This window comes from Papio anubis, chromosome 20, assembly GCF_008728515.1.
Source record: "Papio anubis isolate 15944 chromosome 20, Panubis1.0, whole genome shotgun sequence".
NCBI lineage: Eukaryota > Metazoa > Chordata > Mammalia > Primates > Cercopithecidae > Papio > Papio anubis.
The window spans coordinates 47207750-47227421 of record NC_044995.1 but is presented as its reverse complement, the minus strand read 5'-3'; the positions used below and the strand labels follow the sequence as shown (position 1 = coordinate 47227421).

General features: G+C 57.1%; 2 protein-coding genes across 4 annotated transcripts in view; one reads left to right on the top strand and one right to left on the bottom strand.

The window, feature by feature from the left end:
- Positions 1-486: 486 nt before the first annotated feature.
- Positions 487-17776, top strand: MPND (MPN domain containing). Its single transcript, XM_031660105.1, has 13 exons — positions 487-527; positions 619-908; positions 2565-2801; positions 9445-9577; positions 11483-11567; positions 11762-11858; positions 12408-12480; positions 12557-12633; positions 15021-15189; positions 15285-15355; positions 15852-15941; positions 16850-16942; positions 17606-17776. The coding sequence occupies exons 1-13, from the start codon at positions 521-523 to the stop codon at positions 17690-17692; spliced, it is 1509 nt and encodes a 502-aa protein (XP_031515965.1). The 5' UTR covers positions 487-520; the 3' UTR covers positions 17693-17776.
- Positions 17777-18050: 274 nt separating this feature from the next.
- Positions 18051-19672, bottom strand: part of SH3GL1 (SH3 domain containing GRB2 like 1, endophilin A2) — a 39666-nt gene continuing 38044 nt past the window's right edge. For all 3 annotated transcript variants that reach the window (XM_003914692.4, XM_009193204.3, XM_021930550.2), the window contains exon 10: positions 18051-19533. In XM_003914692.4, coding sequence (XP_003914741.1) covers positions 19337-19533 — 197 coding nt within the window. In that variant the 3' untranslated portion in view covers positions 18051-19336. The remainder of the gene's footprint in view (positions 19534-19672) is intronic.

Genomic DNA, 19672 nt, shown 5'->3' with positions numbered 1-19672 from the left:
TTTAGCAACTGAGGCCGGCTGGAGCATTTTGACTCCACCTGTGTCTGCGCGAGGCTGTTGCCTATTGGAGTCCGCATTGTTCCCCCGGACCTCAGTTTCTCCCCTGGTCCTAAAGACCGAGGCCTCTGAGTTTCTCAAGTGCGGTGGCCGCAGGCCTCAGCTTCTGCAGGCTAAGCCACTCGCGCACCCGCCCCAGGCTTCCACCTTGCAACCTCTATCCCTGGACAGCGAGGCCTCAGTTTTCCCATTAGCATCAATGAGCTCCCGGTCACCACCCCGTCCCCATGGAACGGTGCTTCAAGCCTCAGTTTGCAGAATGTTCCCGGAGGGCTGAGTTCCCGGTCTCTCCCGCGTGGACAGCCCGGAGGCCTCAGTTTCCCCGCCCACCCCAGCGCACGGAGCCCTTCCCCCGACCCCGGCGGCGGCCAATGGTTGGGGCCCCCCTCCCCTCCCCGAGGCGGGGCCGCGTCACGTGCCGGGAAGCCGGAGTCTGGGGCTCCGGGCGCGGGGAGGCGCGGCCATGGCAGGTACGGCGGGCCAGGCGGGGCGGAGGCGCGGGGCGTGGGGCTGCAGCTGCTGGGGGCGCGCGGCTTCCCTGCAGCCTCTCGCTGTCCGCAGCTCCGGAGCCGCTGTCCCCGGCGGGCGGCGCGGGCGAGGAGGCGCCAGAGGAGGACGAGGACGAAGCGGAGGCCGAGGACCCCGAGCGGCCGAATGCGGGAGCGGGCGGCGGACGCAGTGGCGGCGGCGGCGGCAGTAGCGGCAGCGGAGGAGGCGGCGGCGGCGGGGCCGGGGCGGGGGGCTGCGGCGGGCCGGGGGGCGCGTTCACCAGGCGCGCGGTCACGCTGCGGGTGCTCCTCAAAGACGCGCTGCTGGAGCCCGGCGCCGGGGTGCTGTCCATCTACTACCTGGTGAGCACCCCGCCTCCCTCGTCCCTTCGCGGCTCGGGCAAGAAGAGGAAACTGAGGCCCGGGGCTCCCTTGCTGCAGGACAAGCCGCAGTGTAGGGAGGGGAAACTGAGGCCCGGAGCTTCCCTGCTGAGGGACGAGCCCCGGTGTGGGGAGGGGAAACTGAGGCCCAGAGCTCCCTTGCTGAGGGAGGAGCCCCGGTGTGGCGAGGGGAAACTGAGGCCCAGAGCTCCCTTGGCTGCAGGAAGAGCCCCGGTGTGAGGAGGGGGAGACTGAGGCCTGGAGCTCCCTTGCTTTAGGACAAGCCCCAGTGTGGGGAGGGAAAACAGGCCCGGAGCTCTTTTCCTGCAGGAGGAGCTCCTGTGGAGGGGACACTGAGGCCCGGAGCTCTTGTTGCAGGACAAGCCCCATGTGGAGAGGGGAATCTGAGGCACAGATGGGTCCTTCTGATTGGGAAGACGTAGATTTCCAAACACCCCATCCCACAAAGGAGAAACTGAGGCTCAGAAAGGAGCCGCCACCCGCGCAGGGTCAGATGGGCAACACCCCGGCCTTCTTGTAGTTTCCCAGCCGTAAAATGGAACATTTCCCCACCATGGGAAAATTAGGGGAGGGTTAAATGAATGAAGCCTTTAGCAGCCGTGCCACGTGCTAAGCGCTTTATTTGGCCGGTCGTTATTGCTTTTGGAGACAGAGTCTCGCTCTGGCGGCAGGCTGGTCTGAGTGGCGCTATAAGCAGCTCACTGAAAGCTCTACCTCAGTTCAAGCGATTCTTCTGCCGCAGCCTCCCAAGTAGCTGGGGCTGGCTATCGCCACCGCCTGGCTCACTTTTTTTTTTGTGGTTTTAGTGAGGGCAAGGGTTTCACTATAGTAGCCAGGTTGGTCTCGAACTCTCCTGACCTCGTGGTCCGCCCGCCTCTCAGCCTCCCAAAAGTGCTGGGATTACGGAAGCGAGCCGCACCTGGCATTTTTTTTTTTTTTGGGAGATGGGAGTCTCAGGCTGTTGCCGGCCGCCTGGGAAGTGCAATGCTGCATGATCTTAGCTCACTACAGCCTCCGCCTCCAGTTCAAGCAATTCTCCTGCCTTAGCCTCTTGAGTAGCTGGGATTACAGGCACCTGCAGCACCAGCTGGTACATATATATTTTTACTTGAGACGGGGTTTCGCTATGTTGGCCAGGCTGGTCTCAAAACTCCTGACCTCAGGTGATCTGCCCGCCTCAGCCTTCCAAAATGCTGGGATTACAGGCGTAAGCCACGGCGCCCGGCCCTGTATTATTACTATTACTGCTATCATTGTTTGTGAATGGGAGCACGTTGTTCACCTTGTGAATGGGAGTTTCTGAATTGAGGAACTGCTGAGTGTGTTGCATCCTAGAGACACAGCAGTGATCAAGACAGACAGACCCTGTCCCCGATCTTAGGGGTTTGTTGGTCCTGGTGGGCGGGGTGCAGGTACCTGCTGGCAGCTTCGTGCAGGCCAATGAGGTGTGTGGAACTGGAGTCCCAGGCACTGAGGAGGCCCTGCAGCCGTCCTGGGAGGCGTTCCTGAAAGTCCTGTAAAGGGATGCCTCAGGGAGCGTGGGGCTGGGGAGGACCCCTGGGAGAGAGGGCATGGTGGATGTCGGTCCCAGGCCCAGCCAGCTGACTGTCACTGCAGGGGAAGAAGTTCCTGGGCGACCTGCAGCCGGACGGAAGGATCATGTGGCAGGAGACTGGGCAGATCTTCAACTCACCCAGCGCCTGGGCCACCCACTGCAAGAAGCTGGTAAACCCTGCCAAGAAGTCGGGCTGTGGCTGGGCCTCTGTCAAGTACAAAGGCCAGAAACTGGACAAGTACAAGGCCACCTGGCTCCGGCTGCACCAGCTGCACACGCCTGCCACTGCTGCTGATGAGGTATGTGCTACAGCCTCCTCCAGGAAGCCGCCCAGGTCACTGTGGAATGAGGGGTGCCCAGCCTGACACAGCTGTCTCAGGAGGAGGTATTATAGTAATATATACAAACATGGATGGAGCCCTTACCATGTGATATGCCTCTTCCATCCCTCCAAGACTGGGGTGGAGAGAGGGGGACATGGGAGCTTGGGCTTTGAGGGATGAGCAGGAGTTTTTCAGAGCAACTTGAAGGGAAGGGCTTTCTTTTCTTTTCTTTTTTTTTTTTTTTTGAGACTGAGTCTCACTCTTGCCCAGGCTGGAGTGCAGTGACGCGATCTTGCCTCACTGCAAGCTCTGCCTCCTGGGTTCACGCCATTCTCCTGCCTCAGCCTCCTGAGTAGCTGGGACTATAGGCGCCCGCCACCACCCCCGGCTAGGGAAGAGCTTTCTAGAAGGATGGAATGGCATATGCAAAGTCACGTAGGCAAGAAGACAGACATGCTGGTGTCGTGGGTGGCTGAGGGGGCTGGAAATGTTGGCAGGGACCAGAGGGGCCCTGGGGAACTTCAAATGCTATAATAATAGATATTCTTTGAGTGTTCATCAGCCGGGTGAACTTGGCCAAGAACCCTTTGTGTACCTTAGTTTTTTTCTTTTTCTTTTTTTTTTTTGAGACAGGGTCTCACTCTGTGGCCCAGGCTGGAGTGCAGCGCCCCCATCTCGGCTCACTGCAGCCTTCACCTCCTGGGTTCACGCAATCCTCCCACCTCAGCCTTCCTTGTAGCTGATCTACAGACATCCGCCAACACACCTGGCTAATTTTTGGATTTTTAGCAGAGATGAGGTTTCACCTAGGAGTTTGCCTAGGCTGGTCTCAAACTCCTGGCCTCCAGCGATCCTCCCACCTGGGCTTCCCAAACTCTTGGGATTATAGGCGTGAGCTACTGCACTGGCCAATGTTTTTTTTTCTTATGTGAAATGGAGATGGTAGGCCAGGTGCAGTGGCTCACGCCTGTAATCCCAGCACTTTGGGAGGCCGAAGCAGGCAGATTACAAGGTGAAGAGATCGAGACCATCCTGGCCAACATGGTGAAACCTCATCTCTACTAAAAATACAAAAATTAGCCGGGTGTGGTGGTGCGCGCCTGTAGTCCCAGCTACTTGGGAGGCTGAGGCAGAGGGATCACTTGAACTTGCTAGGTGGAGGTTGCAGTCGGCATCTCACCGGCATTCAGTCTGGCTTAAGGAGACTCCATCTCAAAAATAAACAAAACCCCAGAATGGAGATGTGAATAATGCCCATGTGTGAAATCTGTAGGGCAGGCAGGAAACTGAGGCAGGAAACTGAGGCAGGAGCAGATGCTGTAGTCTTGTGGCAAAAATCTTTGTTTTTCTGTATGCTTGTTTCCATGGCCTTCAACTGATTGAAGCTCCACCTGTAGTATCAGGAGTAACGTCCTTTCTTCTTTTTGTACATGCTTTTATAATCTTTTTTTTTTTTTTTCTCTGTCTTCCAGGTTGAATGCAGTGGCCGGATCTCAGCTCACTGCAAGCTCCCACCTCCGGCTTCACGCCGCATTCTCCTGCCTCAGCTCCCGAGTAGCTGACTACAGGCTCAGCCACCCGTTCGCCAAGGTTTTTGTATTTTTATAGAGACGGTTTCACTGGTTAGCCAGGATGGTTCCCATCTGCTGACCTCAGGATCTGCCCGCCTCCTCCCAGTGCTGGGATTACAGGCTTGAGCCATCATACCGGGGTTCATAAACTTTTATGCATGGTTTGCCGTACGAAGGCGCTAAATACCAGTCCCCGCTAAAAGCAGACTACGCTGTAATACGCCAGTATCTCTGAAAGACCAGCGGCGATATAGTTAAGTCAGCAGATCGGCAATCATCCTGCTAATGAACCCCCGCTCTAAAAATGTTGTGAAGCCAGGTAGGCGCTGTAGTCCAGCCGCTTCAGAGATCGAGTAGGAATGGTGCTTGCAGTGAGTCAGAGATCGCTGCTCAGCCTGCTCTGAAGAAGGAGCAAGACTCACTTCAAAACAAAGCGACCACAACTGCTTACCTTATACAAGCCGTGAGGCTTGGAACCCCAGACAAAGGACAGAAAGGAAATTCACCATTGCAAAGGCAATCCTCACTGCTTCCAGTGAGCCACAAGCACTTAAAACTCCATGAACCTGCTCGGGCGCAGTGGCAACCCTGACCTCGACATGATCCTGCTCACTGCAACTTCGCCTCCCCGGGCTTGGTTCAAATGATTCTCCTGCCTCAGTCTCCCCGGTAGCTGGGATTACAGGTGCCCACCACCACACCCGCTAATTTTTTTTTTGAGACAGTCTGGCTTCTGTCGCCCAGACTGGAGTGCAGTGGCCGGCCCCGTGCTCACTGCAAGCCCTCCGGGTTCACGCATTCTCTGCCTCAGCCTCCCGAGTAGCTGGGACTACAGGTGCCCGCCACCGGCTAGTTTTGTATTTTTAGTAGAGACGGGGTTTCACTTGTTAGCCAGGATGGTCTCGATCTCCCCTGACTCCTCATGATCCGCCTGCCTCGGGTCTCCCAAAAGTGCTGGGATTACAGGTTTGAGCCACCGCGCCTGCTAATTTTTTATTTTGCAGAGGGTTTCACCATTTTGGCCAGGTGGTCTTGAACTCCTGACCCCTGCGGATCCACCCCTAAGTTCAGCCTCTCCCAAAGTGCTGGGATTACAGGCGTGAGCCACCGCAAGCCTGGACTCTGTTGAATTTCTATATGGATACAATCCTCAGTGCCAGCAGGAAGCAGGTCATCACTGTTACTGCATCAGCAAGGGGTTTTAAAGAGTGAGGTTCTGGATATGGACTTAAAGACACACCCCGCTTTTGGAGATGAGCCCCGCTTCTGTCATCCAGCCATGCGTCAAGGGTCTTGGCTCACTGCAAACCTCCCATTCACAGGTTCACACACTCCTGCCTCAGCCTCCCAGTAACTGACTGACAAGCGTGCACCTCAATACCCAGCTATCTTTGTATTTTTAGTAGAGATGGGTTTCACCATGTTGGTCAGGCTGGGCTTGAACTCCTGATCTCAAGTGATCCACCCGCTTTGGTATCCCAAAGTGCAAGGATTACAGATGAGCTACCATAACCACAAATTCTTTTCCTTGGTGGAACGGCCCAGGAAGGCATTGCGGTGGAGAAGGTGGCAGGCGATGGAGCAGTGGGAAGTGAGGGTGCTCAAGGTGAGGCTGCAAAGTCCTTAGTGGCTCAGTGACTGGGTCTCTTTTCTTTTCTTTTCTTTATTTTTTTTTATTTTTTTGAGATGGAGTTTCGCATTGCCCAGGTTGGAGTGCAATGGCTCGATCTTGGCTCATCGCAACCTCTGCCTCTTGGGTTTAGGCCATTCTTCTGCCTCAGCCTCCCGAGTAGCTGGGATTACAGGCTCCCACCACCATGCCCAGCTAATTTTGTATTTTTAGTAGAGACGGGGTTTCTCCATGTTGGTCAGGCTGGTCTTGAACTCCTGACCTCAGGTGGTCCGCCCACCTCTGCCTCCCAAAGTGCTGGGATTACAGGTGTGAGCCGCCAAGACCGGCTGGGTCTGTTTTCGTAAATTTTTTTTTTTTTTCTTTGAGACAGTCTCACTCTGTTGCCCTGGCTGGAGTGCAGTGGTGTGATCTCGGCTCACTGCAGCCTCCACCTCCTGGGTTCAAGCGATTTCCTGTCAGCCTCCTGAGTAGCTGGGATTACAGATGTCCACTACCACACCCAGCTAATTTTTGTATTTTTAGTAGAGATGGGGTTTCACCATGTTGGCCAGGCTGGTCTCAAACTCCTGACCTCAGGTGATCCACCCGCCTCTGCCTCCCAAAGTGCTGGGATTGCAGGCGTGAGCCGTGGGGCCTGGTCAAGAGCAATGTCCTTTCTGAAAGTCACCTTACTGTAGAAGTGAATCACATGTAACAAATGCCATCGAAGTAATGCCTAGATCAGTGTTCCATTAAATTACCAGGCACTGTTGCCTAGCTAAGTTGACACAGGAAACTATTCTTTCAGTATGTATTCAGTAAGTGCCAACTGTGCGCAAGCCCTGTTTTAAGCACTGTATATAAAGCAGAGGGCAAAGAAGTCAAAAACCCCTGTCTTTGGGTGGGAGTTGTGGGGGAAGAAGGTAGTCAGGGGAGGCTTCACTGAGAAGGTGACATTTGAACAGAGAACTGAAGGTGGGGAGGGAGGGAGGGAGCTATGAAGACTTCTGGGAAACAGCCCCTGCAAAGGCCCTGGGTCACGACTCTGCCTGGTGTGTTGGAGGAACAGTGATGACCCTGTGTGGCTGGAGCCGAGTGAGTAAGGGGGAGAGAAGGAGGTGGGGAGGATGGGAAGGGGACAGGGCCGGTCATGCAGGTCCCTGTGGGTCATGGGGAGAACTTGGGCTTTGACCTGGAGGAAGGTGGGAGCCATGGAATGATGCAGGCAGAGGAAGGACAGGATCTGACTGAGGTGCTCACAGGCGTTCTCTGGTGGCTGCTGCGGGGACTAGACTGTCGGGGGTGAGGGTGGGATCTAGGGACTAGGACAGAGGTGAGGGAGCTGGTCCAGGTGAGGGATGATGGAGTGGCCCAGGCCAGCCATGAAGCAGGGAAAAAGTGGGCAGGTTCCAGGTATTTTTGGAAGTGTATCCGCCAGGTTTGCTGATAGGTCAGATGCTGGAGTCCTGAGCAAGTGGGTGGATGGAGCTGCCAAAACTGGGGGATGTGGGAAGGGCAGATTTGGGTGTTCATTGGGCCCAGCATGGCTGTGTTTAGTGTGACCCTGTGAGGCCCCACATGGAGACATGGAGAGGCAGCTGGGCCCTGAGTCTGGAGCCGGGCGAGGCCTGGGCTGGAGACAGGACCGTGGGCAACATTGGGTGTAGACAGGATTTGGAGCCCTGAGAGGGGACGAGGCCACCTGGGAGGGGTGTGGAGGGAGGAGGCCTGAAAACCCAGCCTGGGGCCAGCAACAGGGAGAGGGGAGGTGAGAGGGAGCCAGGCGAGCATGGGATCCGGGGGTCATGTGAGGACCATGTCCCTGTAGGTAGGAGGATGCGCTGGGTCAGATGCTGCCGAGAAGGTGACGAGGACAGGAACTGAGATGTGACCCAGAGAGGTCACCTCCACAAGGGCGGTTTAGGACAGAACCGGAGGAGAGGTTATTTTTAATTTTTATTGTTTTAGACAAGAGTCTCGCTCCATCACCCAGGCTAGTGTGCAATGGTGTGATCTGAGCTCACTGCAACCTCCGCCTCCTGGGTTCAAGTGATCCTCCTGCCTCCGCCTCCTGAGTAGCTGGGATTGCAGGTGTGCACCACCACCCTTAACTAATTTTTGTATTTTTAGTAGAGATAGGGCTTCACCATGTTGGCCAGGCTGGTCTCGAACTTCTGACCTAAAGTGATCCACCAACCTCAGCCTCCCAAAGTGCTGGGATTACAGATGTGAGCCACCATGCCCGACTGGGAGGAAAGGTTACTGAAAAACATTAAAATCATCTATGTATGGTGCTTGCTCACTCAGTGAACGGAGCATCTGTGTGTATGCTAAATGATTTGTGCGCATGATTTCATTTCACCCTGATGAAATGACCCCATGGGGTCATTCATGGGGTCAGAGGTCATTGTGCCCTTTTACAGATAAGAACAGAGTTGGCGGCCGGGCTCACACCTGTAATGCCAGCACTTTGGGAAGCCGAGGCGGGTGGGTCACTTGAGGTCAGGAGTTTCAGATCAGCCTGGCCAACATGGCAAAACCTCATCTCTACTAAAAAAACAAAAATTAGCCAGGCGTGGTGGTGGACAACTGTACTCCCAGCTACTCAGGAGGCTGAGGCAGGAGAATGGCTTGAGCCCGGGAGGCAGAGGTTGCAGTGGGCCAAGATCGTGCCACTGCACTCCAGGCTGGGTGACAGAGTGAGACCCTGTCTCAAAAAAAAAAAAAAAAAAAAAAAAAAAAAAAAAAAGAAAGAAAGAGTTCAGAGAGTTTAAACCCATTTATGCCTGAGGTTGCAATTCTTTTAATTTTTGCAATCAGACCTTGGTGAAGACTTTGAGCAGTTGGATGTAAATAGCTCCCATATGCTTGGCGTTCCAATAATGGAACAGTAGGCATAAATGCGGTGCTCACCCTAGGTTGCAGGGCTTGTATTATAAAATGTGAGGTCAGCCGGGTGTGGTGGCTCATGCCTGTAGTCCCAGCACTTTGGGAGGCCGAGGTGGGCGGATCACTTGAGGTCGGGAGTTCGAGACCAGTCTGACCAACATGGAGAAATCCTCTCTCTACATACAAAATTAGCCAGGCATGGTGGCGGGCGCCTGTAATCCCACCTACTCCGGAGGCTGAGGCAGGAGAATGGTGTGAACCCAGGAGGCGGAGCTTGCAGTGAGCCGAGATCGCACCACTGTACTCCAGCCTGGGCGACAGAGTGAGACTCCGTCTCAAAAATAAATACATAAATTACAAATAAATAAATGAGTAAAATGTGAGGTCTTAGCTTAAGACCTTCTCTGCTCCCTCCCTCCCTCTAGTGGTCAGCTGGGGCAATGGCACCTACGGCTTAGGCCGAAGGGCTGGGGTGGGACTTAGTAGGGAGAGTAGGGGGCACCCAGCCAAGGGTCCCACAACTGTCCCTGACCCCTAACCCCTCCAGAGCCCAGCCAGTGAAGGGGAGGAGGAGGAGTTGCTGATGGAAGAGGAGGAGGAGGACGTTCTGGTGGGGGTCTCAGCAGAGGACAAGAGTCGGAGACCACCGGGGAAGAACCCTTCAGAGCCTGCCCACCCGGGTGAGAGGCGTGGGTAGGGGAAGCAGGCTGGGGGGCGGGTACAGCTCGGGTTGGGGAGGAGGCTGGGGAGAGGTTGGGCCTTGATCTTTCCCTAGGACCCCCAAGATGGAGACATGGAGAGGCATCTGGGCCGTGAGTCTGGAACCCGGCGAGGCCTGGGCTGGAGACAGTCCCACTGCCCAATTTCACTGGCTGCCTGACTTCTCAAGCTCAAGTGCTGGATTTTATTTTATTTTATTTTATTTTATTTTATTTATTTTATTTTTTTTTGAGACGGAGTTTGGCTCTGTGGCCCAGGCTGGAGTGCAGTGGCCAGATCTCAGCTCACTGCAAGCTCCGCCTCCCGGGTTTACGCCATTCTCCTGCCTCAGCCTCCCGAGTAGCTGGGACTACAGGCGCCCGCCATCTCGCCCGGCTAGTTTTTTGTATTTTTTTAGTAGAGACGGGGTTTCACCGTGTTAGCCAGGATGGTCTCGATCTCCTGACCTCGTGATCCGCCCGTCTCGGCCTCCCAAAGTGCTGGGATTACAGGCTTGAGCCACCGCGCCTGGCCTTATTTTATTTTATTATATGTATTTATTTATTTTTTTTTTTGTGATGGAGTCTCTCTCTGTCGCCCAGGCTGGAGTGCAGTGGCGCAATCTCGGCTCACTGCAACCTCTGCCTCCCGGGTTCAAGCGATTCTCCTGCCTCAGTCACCCAAGTAGCTGGGACTATATAGGTGCACACCACCACGCCTGGCTAACTTTTGTATTTTTAGTAGAGACGGGGTTTCACAATGATGTCCAGGCTGGTCTTGAACTCCTGAACACAGGTGATCCACCTCCCTTGGCCTCCCAGAGTGCTGGGATTGCAGGCATGAGCCACTGTACCTTTTTATTTTTTTGAGACAGGGTTTTGCTGTCCCCCAGGCAGAGTACAATGATGCAATCATGGGTAACTGCAGCCTCGACCTCCTGGGTTCAAGTGATCCTCTCACCTCAGCCTCCTGAGTAACTGGGACCACAGGCGTGTGCCACCACACCCGGCTAATTTTTGTTTTTTTTGTTTTTTGAGACAGTCTCGCTCTGTCGCCCAGGCTGGAGTGCAGTGGCCAGATCTTAGCTCACTGCAAGCTCTGCCTCCCGGGTTTACGCCATTCTCCTGCCTCAGCCTCCCAAGTAGCTGGGACTGACGCCCGCCACCTCACCTGGCTAGTTTTTGTATTTTTAGTAGAGAGCGGGGTTTCACCGTGTTGTGGGATGGTGTCGATCTCCTGACCCCTCTCGTGATCCACCGGTCTCGACCTCCCAAAGTGCCGAGGGTTACAGGCTTGAGCCACGTGCCTGGCCATTTTTTTTTTTTGAGATGGAGTCTCACTCTGTCACCCAGGCTGGAGTGCAGTGGCACAATCTCGGTTCACTGCAAGCTCAGCCTCCCGGGTTCACCCCATTCTCCTGCCTCAGCCTCCTGAGTAGCTGGGACTACAGATGCCCGCCACCACGCCGGGCTAGTTCATGTTAGCCAAGATGGTCTCCATCTCCTGACCTCGTGATCCGCCCTCCTCGGCCTCCTAAAGTGCTGGGATTACAGGCGTGAGCCACCACGCCCAGCCTGTATTTTTTTTTTTCAGAGAGCTCATCATCTTGTCCAGGCTGGTCTTGAACTCCTGGACTTGAGCAATCCTCCCACCTCAGCTTTCAAGTGAAAAAAAATTTCTTTTTTGTAGACAAGAGTCTCACTCTGTAACCCAGGCTGGAGTGCAGTGGTGTGATCACAGCTCACTGCAGCCTCAACCTCCCATGCTCAAGCGATCCTCCTGCTTCAGCACTGGGATTATAGGCATGCACCACCACACCCAGTGGCCACCTAGTTTGTTCCAACTTGGGCTGGGGAGGGACTGACCCTGCCTTTTTCTCCTCCCAGAGGCCACAACCCCAGGGAAGCGGGTGGACAGCAAGATCCGGGTCCCGGTCCGCTACTGCATGCTGGGCAGCCGCGACTCGGCCAGGTCAGACTCACCTCAAGCTCTGCCCGTGCCCCAGCTCACCTGGATCTCTTGCTGGTCTGAGGGTAGCAAGGGCAGGGATGGGGGGTGGGACAGAGCCTCAGATCCTCAGAGCTGTGGGGTGGGGGGAGGCAGCGTTGGGGCGAGGGAAGAGCCTGGGGGTTCCTGAGACTATGTGACCCTCCTGGCCCCTACAGGAACCCCCACACCCTGGTGGAAGTAACATCCTTTGCAGCCATCAACAAGTTCCAGCCGTTCAATGTGGCTGTTTCCAGCAACGTGCTGTTCCTGCTGGTGTGTGGCCCACCTTGTCCAGGGGCAAGGGGTTCCCAGGCCTGGGCAGGGGCCTGGGGAGCCCAGTCAGTGGGCAGCGGGTAGGGCTCCCCTGCGTATCAGCTCCATGAGAGCTGAGACCTTGTCTGCTTTGTTTGCTACTGGTACACTGTGGGTGCTCAATAAATGTATGAAGGAGGGTGCATGGCCAGGCGCGGTGGCTCACACCTATAATCCCAGCACTTTGGGAAGCTGAGGCAGCCGGTCACCTGAACTCAGGAGTTCGAGACCAGCCTGAGCAACACTGAAACCCCATCTCTACTAAACATACAAAACTTGGCTGGGCGTGGTCGTGCATGCCTGTAATCCCAGCTACCTGGGAGGCTGAGACAGGAGAATCGCTTGAACTGGGGAGGTGGAGTTTGTGGTGAGCTGAGATCATGCCACTGCCCTCCAACCTGGGTGACAGAGCAAAACTCAAGTCTCAAAAAAAGAGAATGAGGGCATAGGCTGTCTCCAGCATTGGGGCAGGGCCACAGCCTGAGCCTTCTGCTGTCCCTCCTTCCCCAGGACTTCCACAGCCACCTGACGCGGAGTGAGGTCGTGGGTTACCTGGGGGGCCGCTGGGACATCAACAGCCAGAGTGGGTATCCAGGGCCAGGTGGGCAGGGGGTGTTGGGGGACCGGGGTCACGGGGTCACAGCTGCCCCTCCCCACAGTGCTGACGGTGCTCAGAGCCTTCCCTTGTCGGAGTCGGCTTGGGGATGCAGAGACTGCAGCTGCCATCGAAGAGGAGGTGAGGGGCTGCCTGGGAGGTGGCATTCTGGGGAGGGTTGGGAAGGGACATAGCTGTCCTGGCAACTGCCCAGTGGCTGGCAGTGTCAACACCCAGCAAGTGTGCAGGTGAGTATGCCTGCCTCTGAGCCTGGGACCCCACGGTGAAGGGTGAAGAACACTGCTGTTTTTTGTTGTTTTGTTGTTTGAGACGGAGTCTTGCTCTGTTACTGAGGCTGGAGTGCAGTGGCGCGATGTCGGCTCACTGCCACCTGCACCTCCTGGGCTCAGGCAATTCTCCTGCCTCAGCCTCCCAAGTAGCTGGGACTACAGGCGCGTGGCACCACACTTGGCTAATTTTTTGTATTTTTAGTAGAGACGGGGTTTCACCATGTTGGTCAGGATGGTCTTGATCTCTTTACCTCATGATCTACCCACCTTGGCCTCCCAAAGTGTTGGGATTACATGTGTGAGCCACTGCTCCCGGCCAGGATGGTCTCAATCTCTTGACCTTGTGATCCGTCCACCTCAGCCTCCCAAAGTGCTGGGATTAAAGGTGTGAGCCACTGCACGCGGCCTTTTTTTTTTTTTTCCTTGAGACAGTCTCGCTTTGTCGCCCAGGATGGAGTGCAGGGTGTGATCTTGGCTCACTGCAACCTCCACCTTCTGGATTCAAGCGATTCTCCTGCTTCAGCCTCCTGAATACCTAGGATTACAGGTGTGCGCCACCATGACCAGCTAATTTTTGTATTTTTAGTTGAGACAGGGTATCACCATGTTAGCCAGGCTGGTCTCGAACTCCTGACTTTTGGTGATCCACCCGCATCAGCCTCCCAAAGTGCTGGGATTATAGGCGTGAGCCACCGCGCCCAGCCTAAGAGCACTGCTTTTGGATCTTCTAGCCCTGGTGCTGAAACCTCACCAGCCCCCTCCCCTCTCAGAGCCTTGGTTTCCTTGTCTGTATAATGAGTGGCTTCGATGAAAGGTCATCGGATCCAGGCGTTCACACCTGGCATCCCATCACTTAGGGAGGCTGAGGCAGGAGGTTTGCTGGAGCCCAGGAGTTCGACACCAGCCTGGGGCCACAGCAAGACCCCGTCTCTACAAAAGATAAAAAAATTAGCCAGGCATGGTGGTATGCTCCATCTATTTGAGAGGCTGAGGCAGGAGGATAGACTGAGTCCAGGAGGTTGAGGCTGCAGTGAGCTGAGATGGTGCCACTGCATTCCAGCCTGGGTGACAGAGCAAGTCCCTATATCTAAAAAAATAAAAAGTGAAGGGCTGCCAATATTGAATGCTCAGTGCCAGGCCTCATCTATTCAAGGCTATTTTAAGTGCCAGCTGCTATTCTTTTTTTTTTTTCTCTTTTTTTTTTTTGAGACGGAGTCTCGCTCTGTCACCCAGGCTGGAGTGCAGTGGCGTCGGCTCACTGCAAGCTCCGCCTCCCGGGTTTACACCATTCTCCTGCCTCAGCCTCCTGGGAGTAGCTGGGACTACAGGTGCCCGCCACCTCGCCTGGCTAGTTTTTTGTATTTTTTAGTAGAGACGGGGTTTCACTGTGTTAGCCAGGATGGTTTTGATCTCCTGACCTCGTGATCCGCCCGTCTCGGCCTCCCAAAGTGCTGGGATTACAGGCGTGAGCCACCGCGCCCGGCCTTTTCCTTTTTTTGAGACACGATCTTGCTCTGTTGCCCAGGCTGGACTTCAGTGGCGTAATCACGGCTCACTGCAGCGCCAACTGCCCAGGTTCAAGAGATCCTCCTGGCCGGGCGGGGTGGCTCAAGCCTGTAATCCCAGCACTTTGGGAGGCCAAGGCGGGCGGATCACGAGGTCAGGAGATCGAGACCATCCTGGCTAACATGGTGAAACCCCGTCTCTACTAAAAATACAAAAAAAAGAGATCCTCCTGCCTCAGCCTCCACAGTAGCTGGGAGTACAGACACGTGCCACCACACCTGGCTAATTTTTGTATTTTTAGTAGAGAAGGGGTTTCTCCATGTTTGCCAGGCTGGTCTCAAACTGCTGACCTCAAGTGATCTGCCTACCTCAGCCTTCCAAAGCGCTGGGGTTACAGGCGTGAGCCACCATGCCCAGCCTATTTTTAACTATCTGTTGAGTGCTTACTGTGTGGTGACCATTATTCCGTAAGCTGGGCTACAGCAGTTAACAAAACGACTTCCGTGTCCCGGCTTTGTGGCAGGGTGCGCCTTTTATATTAACAGATGTACTTGTTGGCTGTCTCTCCAGCTCCCACTGGACTCAGTGGTGGTGGGGGCAGGGCCTGTCTTGGTCATCACTGTGTCCCCAGGCCTGATACACAGCAGGAGTTTATTCAGGGCTGGCCGGCCGCATGAGCTCACTAGAGCCATTCAGGTCCCTGTGCCCCCTGAGCTGCGCCTCTGTCCCCAGGTCTACCAGAGCCTGTTCCTGCGGGGCCTGTCCCTGGTGGGCTGGTACCACAGCCACCCGCACAGCCCGGCGCTGCCGTCTCTGCAAGACATCGATGCACAGATGGACTACCAGCTGCGGCTGCAGGGCTCCAGCAACGGCTTCCAGCCCTGCCTCGCCCTGCTCTGCTGTATGCCGGATGGGGCGGTGGGGGGAGCAAGGAGGGGGGATGCTGGGCCAGCCGAGCCTCCCAGGCCCAGCCCCTCTCTCCTTCTTCTCTGCCAGCCCCTTACTACTCTGGCAACCCAGGCCCCGAGTCCAAGATCTCACCTTTCTGGGTGATGCCTCCTCCCGAGGTAGGTGGGGCTGCTGGGAGAGCCTGGGGGGCCCAGGGACACTGGGGCATTTGGGTCACAACTAGGCAGGGGCCCCTGGTTCTGGGCTCCACTGGAGAGTTGGGGCTCCAGTTTCTCTGTCTGTGAAATGGGGACATGACTGCTGCCGTGCCGAGGCTTTGGTGAGGGCTTGGGCGGGGGACCTCCATGGGTAGCTGGCTGCTTGGCACAAAGAGGGCTCCCTTCCTGACCCAGCCTGGCTTCACTCCCCAAGCCTGCCCTGAAGTCAGAGGTCAGCCCTGGGAAGTCATTTCAGGGCCCTGGCTCTCTTCGGGGCCTCTCCCGGAGGGAGGATGCTACCCCGCCTACCTAGTCCCACCGCCAGGTGCCGATCCCGGTGCAGAGCTGGGCCGAGGTGTGCACTCTCCCATTCCCAGCCCAGGCACTACCCATTGTCCCCAGCTGCTATGGGCTGGGGGCTAGTGAGGCTTCTCTGACTGGTCTGTGTCCCTGCCAGCAAAGGCCCAGTGACTATGGCATCCCCATGGACGTGGAGATGGCCTACGTCCAGGACAGCTTCCTGACCAATGACATCCTTCACGAGATGGTGAGCTCGCTGCGGGGTGGGCAGGCGGGGGCTGGCAGTGCGCAGCTGGGCACACAAGATGGGCTGGTCTGCTTCCCACTGGTGGGCTTGGGAAGCTATGGCTGGTGGCGCCTTGGGGGCCTGGGTCAGGGCTTCTTCCATCACTCAGGACAGAGTCCCAGGCCCTTGCCAGGGCCCCAACTTCTGCTCTCCCTCACCTCCCCACCTGCTATTCTCCAAGGCGCTGGCCTCTTCTGCCAGGCTGTCCAGTAGAGAAACCCCAGGGACTTTGGGTGGTACCTGGATGAACACTTAACAATTATGTGTTCAACGTGCATTTAAAAACACTAAACTAAGCCAGACATAGTGGCTCACGGCTGTAATCCCAGCACTTTGGGAGGCTGAGGTGGAGAGACTAGTCTAGCCAACATGGCGAAACCCTGTCTCTACCAAGATAGAAAAACTAGCCCAGGAGTGGTGGCGGATGCCTACAGTCCCAGCTACTTGGGAAGCTGAGGCAGGAGAATCTCTTGACCCCGGGAGGTGGAGGTTGCAGTGAGCCGAGATCGCAGCACTGTACCCGTCTGGGCCACAGAGTGAGACTCCATCTCAAGGAAAAAACCCAACAAAACCCAAACTAGTTCATCAAACCTGTGACCTCACAGGTGTCGCTGCTGGGGATGAGGCTGAACCAGGGGGCCATGTCAGGCCTTCGTGGTTCTGGAGAGCTGGGCTCAGTGGGTGCGGGTCCAGGTGGACCTCTCGTGCCAGCCACCTGGGCAACGCTGCTGCCTCCCCGATCTCTGTGGTTGCTTTCTTAGTGACTGGGGTCATGTCTCGGGGCTGCCTGAGACTGGAGCCCCAGGAGAGGGGCTGGTGCACCTCCGGCTGGGAGGGAGTCTGGGAGTCCATGCTCCCCTGTCCTGTAGATGCTGCTGGTGGAGTTCTACAAGGGTGCCCCTGACCTCGTGAGGCTCCAGGAACCCTGGAGCCAGGAGCACACCTACCTCGACAAGCTTAAGGTGAGCCCCAAGTCCCTGCAGACCTCCTAACGAAGCTCCAGGAGGGGCCCCCGGGCAGCCTGAAAGGTGGCAGCAGTGAGCCCTGTGGGCCTCAGCGGCCCGGGACAGCCCAGCTGGCAGAGTGCTCCTGACCCTGGTCACCCCGCAGCCACCCCAGCAGGGTGCAGGCCAGGTTTGATTGGACTGTGGAGCTTTAAGCTCCTGCAGTGCTGGATGAGGTCCCAGCAGCGGGTTTGGGAGTGTTTCCCCTGCAGAGGGCCCAGGGTCCTGGCCACCCCTGAGTGTCTCAGGGTAGTAGTTCCTGGTCTCCCTCCACCTGGCATAGAAAGGGGCTCATTCTGCTCAGCTCTCGGCTAGCTCTGGAGGCTGTGGTATCCCCATGGGTGTCTGGGACCCAGGCAGGGAGGGGCTGAGGTGGGGGCAGGATCGGGAGCGTGCAAGAAAGCTCCACCCCTCCACACAGCACCACTGCCCCTGGGAGCCAGGCCCTCCGGTTACATACCGCCCCACTGGGTAAGCAGCAGGCTGTGCTGCGGGACCCCAGCCCTATGCCTTGGTCTCAGGGGGGCTCACTCAGGATGCTGGACTTGGACAGTAGACTGTGAGGTACAGGGCTGGCTAGGACCCCCGGGTGCAGCCTGAGGCCCAGCCCCCTTGTTTCAGATCTCCTTGGCCAGCAGGACGCCCAAGGACCAGAGCCTGTGCCACGTTCTGGAGCAGGTGTGCGGCATCCTTAAGCAGGGGAGCTGAGCCTCCCAGGGCAGGGTGGGCTCCAGTTGTCTGGAGGGTCCGGATGGGCTCAGGTAATAAAGAAATGGACGCAGCAGCCAGCCACGCTGGTCTCCCCAAGGCTGGGGTGAGGGTGGCTGGGTGCCCAGGCTGGTACCATCACCCCTGCTTCCTCACTTCCAGGGCAGGGCATTAAACTCCAGGGCACCCCTCAGCCCCTGCACCTGGGAACTGGCACAAAAGCCTCAAGCCCTATCCCACCTGCCTTGAGCACCTGGGGTGCCAGGGGGACCTCCTGGGGTGTGTGTGGCCATGGGGAGCCTGCCCCTCGGGAAGGCGGTGGGTGGCAGGCCCACCCCTGCACCAAGATGAGGCAAGGGGCTGTAGAAAGAGACATTTAATACTTCTGTTTACAAAATTCAGGTGTACATTTCAGTTTGCCCTGGACCATGCCCAAGGCTGTGTGCTCACCTCTGCCGGGTGTCTGTGCCCCTCATGTACTTCTGACGAGGAGGTGCAGGGCAGAGCCTGCGGTCCAGAGGCTTCACTGGGCCACAGGGGGAGGGGAATGTGAATGTGGCCCAGCTCAGAGGAGCCCCCATTTCATCGATTTTGGATTGGGCAACAGGAAGCAGATGTTGGGGCTACAGACCTGCTGATCTGGGCAGGGGTCTGGGGACCCTGGGGCTGCCTGTGTTGGTCTAGAGGAGATGGCCGGGGCCACTTCCCACAGGATGGGGTGGCAGTGGCTTGGCAAGGGGAGGCCTGGCCACCAGGGACTGGAACTTGCTCACTGGAGCCTTTGTGCTTGGCCCTTGGTAGCGCAGCTGCGGCTGGGGCTGTGGTCCCGTGCGAGGTGTGCTGGGGGTGTGTGTGGGTGGCTGGTGATGGCAGCTCGTGCCAGAGTGACACAGGCCTCCATGGGCCTGGCTGGGGGCAGTTAAAAAGCTGAAAAGGTACTTGGCTTTGTAAGGGTGGGGCTTGGGAGGCAGGGCCCTGCAGGAGACCATGTTCTCTGTCCTCTGGCAGATCCCAGCTGGCCTCTGTCCCCAGGCTGTAAGCTGACAGCAGGCCGGGGAGGCGGTGAGGCCCTCTGCCCTGGCCTTGGGGAGAAGGAGTGCATGTGTGAGGCGGAAGTGCAGTGGCCCTGGAGTAGGGCCAGGGCCCATCGCCAGCACCAGGCTGGGAGGGGATTTAAAACCAGGGTCCTCTCTCTGAGCCACCCCACAGGGATGCTCGATCCCATCCCGTTAAGGCTGTGGGACTCGAGGGTAGCCAGTGGGCCGGGCCCCCGTGGGGTCAGGATGGAGGTGGGGGCTGCCCTGGAGGAACATTAGTGTTTCTGAGAGCACCTTAGTGTTGCCCCGCCTGGGCCAGCTGGGCGAGGAGTTGGGGAGCGGGGAGGAGGCCGGCGCCATGGAGTAGGGAAGGGAGCCGTCACGGTTGGGGGTCAGCGCTAGTGTAAACAGGCATCCCCACCCACCCAGATAAACCCCCTCACCCAAGTGTGGGGCCCTGCTAAGGGAGTACCTCGAGGGCCGGGGCCCAAGTGGCGCCAGCAGGCTCAGACACTGCCCTGGCAGCAGGGGCTCCGTGGAATGCAGGAGACCCAGCAAAGGGTGCCAGCCAGTGTGGACGGAGGGGTGGGGCGGGGGCGCCGGCGAGTCACTGCGGCAGGGGCACAAGCACTTCCACATAGCTGAGCGGAAAGAAGCCCGACTGGCCGTCCAGCATGCCCTCGTACCAGTTCTCGTCAATCTGGTTGGTCAGTGTGATGACGTCGCCCTCACGGAAGCCCAGCTCCCCATCATTCTCCGGCTCGAAGTCGTACAGCGCCTTGCAGCTTGGCTGGTCCAGGGGCACTGGGGGAGGAAGCAGGCTGTGGGGATGGCGCCTAGGGCTGGGGCTGCTACACCTCACCCCTCCCAGTCTGGGGTCTCAGAGCTGCTGTGACCTGGAGCCTATGGGTGGGAAGAGGCCTCCCTCTGCCCTGCCTGGGCC

Excerpts from the sequence above, each read along its gene's own strand:
- MPND (XM_031660105.1), top strand. Across the intron at positions 909-2,564 it reads TGCTGTCCATCTACTACCTG|GGGAAGAAGTTCCTGGGCGA; the intron begins GTGAGCACCCCG and ends CTGTCACTGCAG. Across the intron at positions 2,802-9,444 it reads CTGCCACTGCTGCTGATGAG|AGCCCAGCCAGTGAAGGGGA; the intron begins GTATGTGCTACA and ends TAACCCCTCCAG.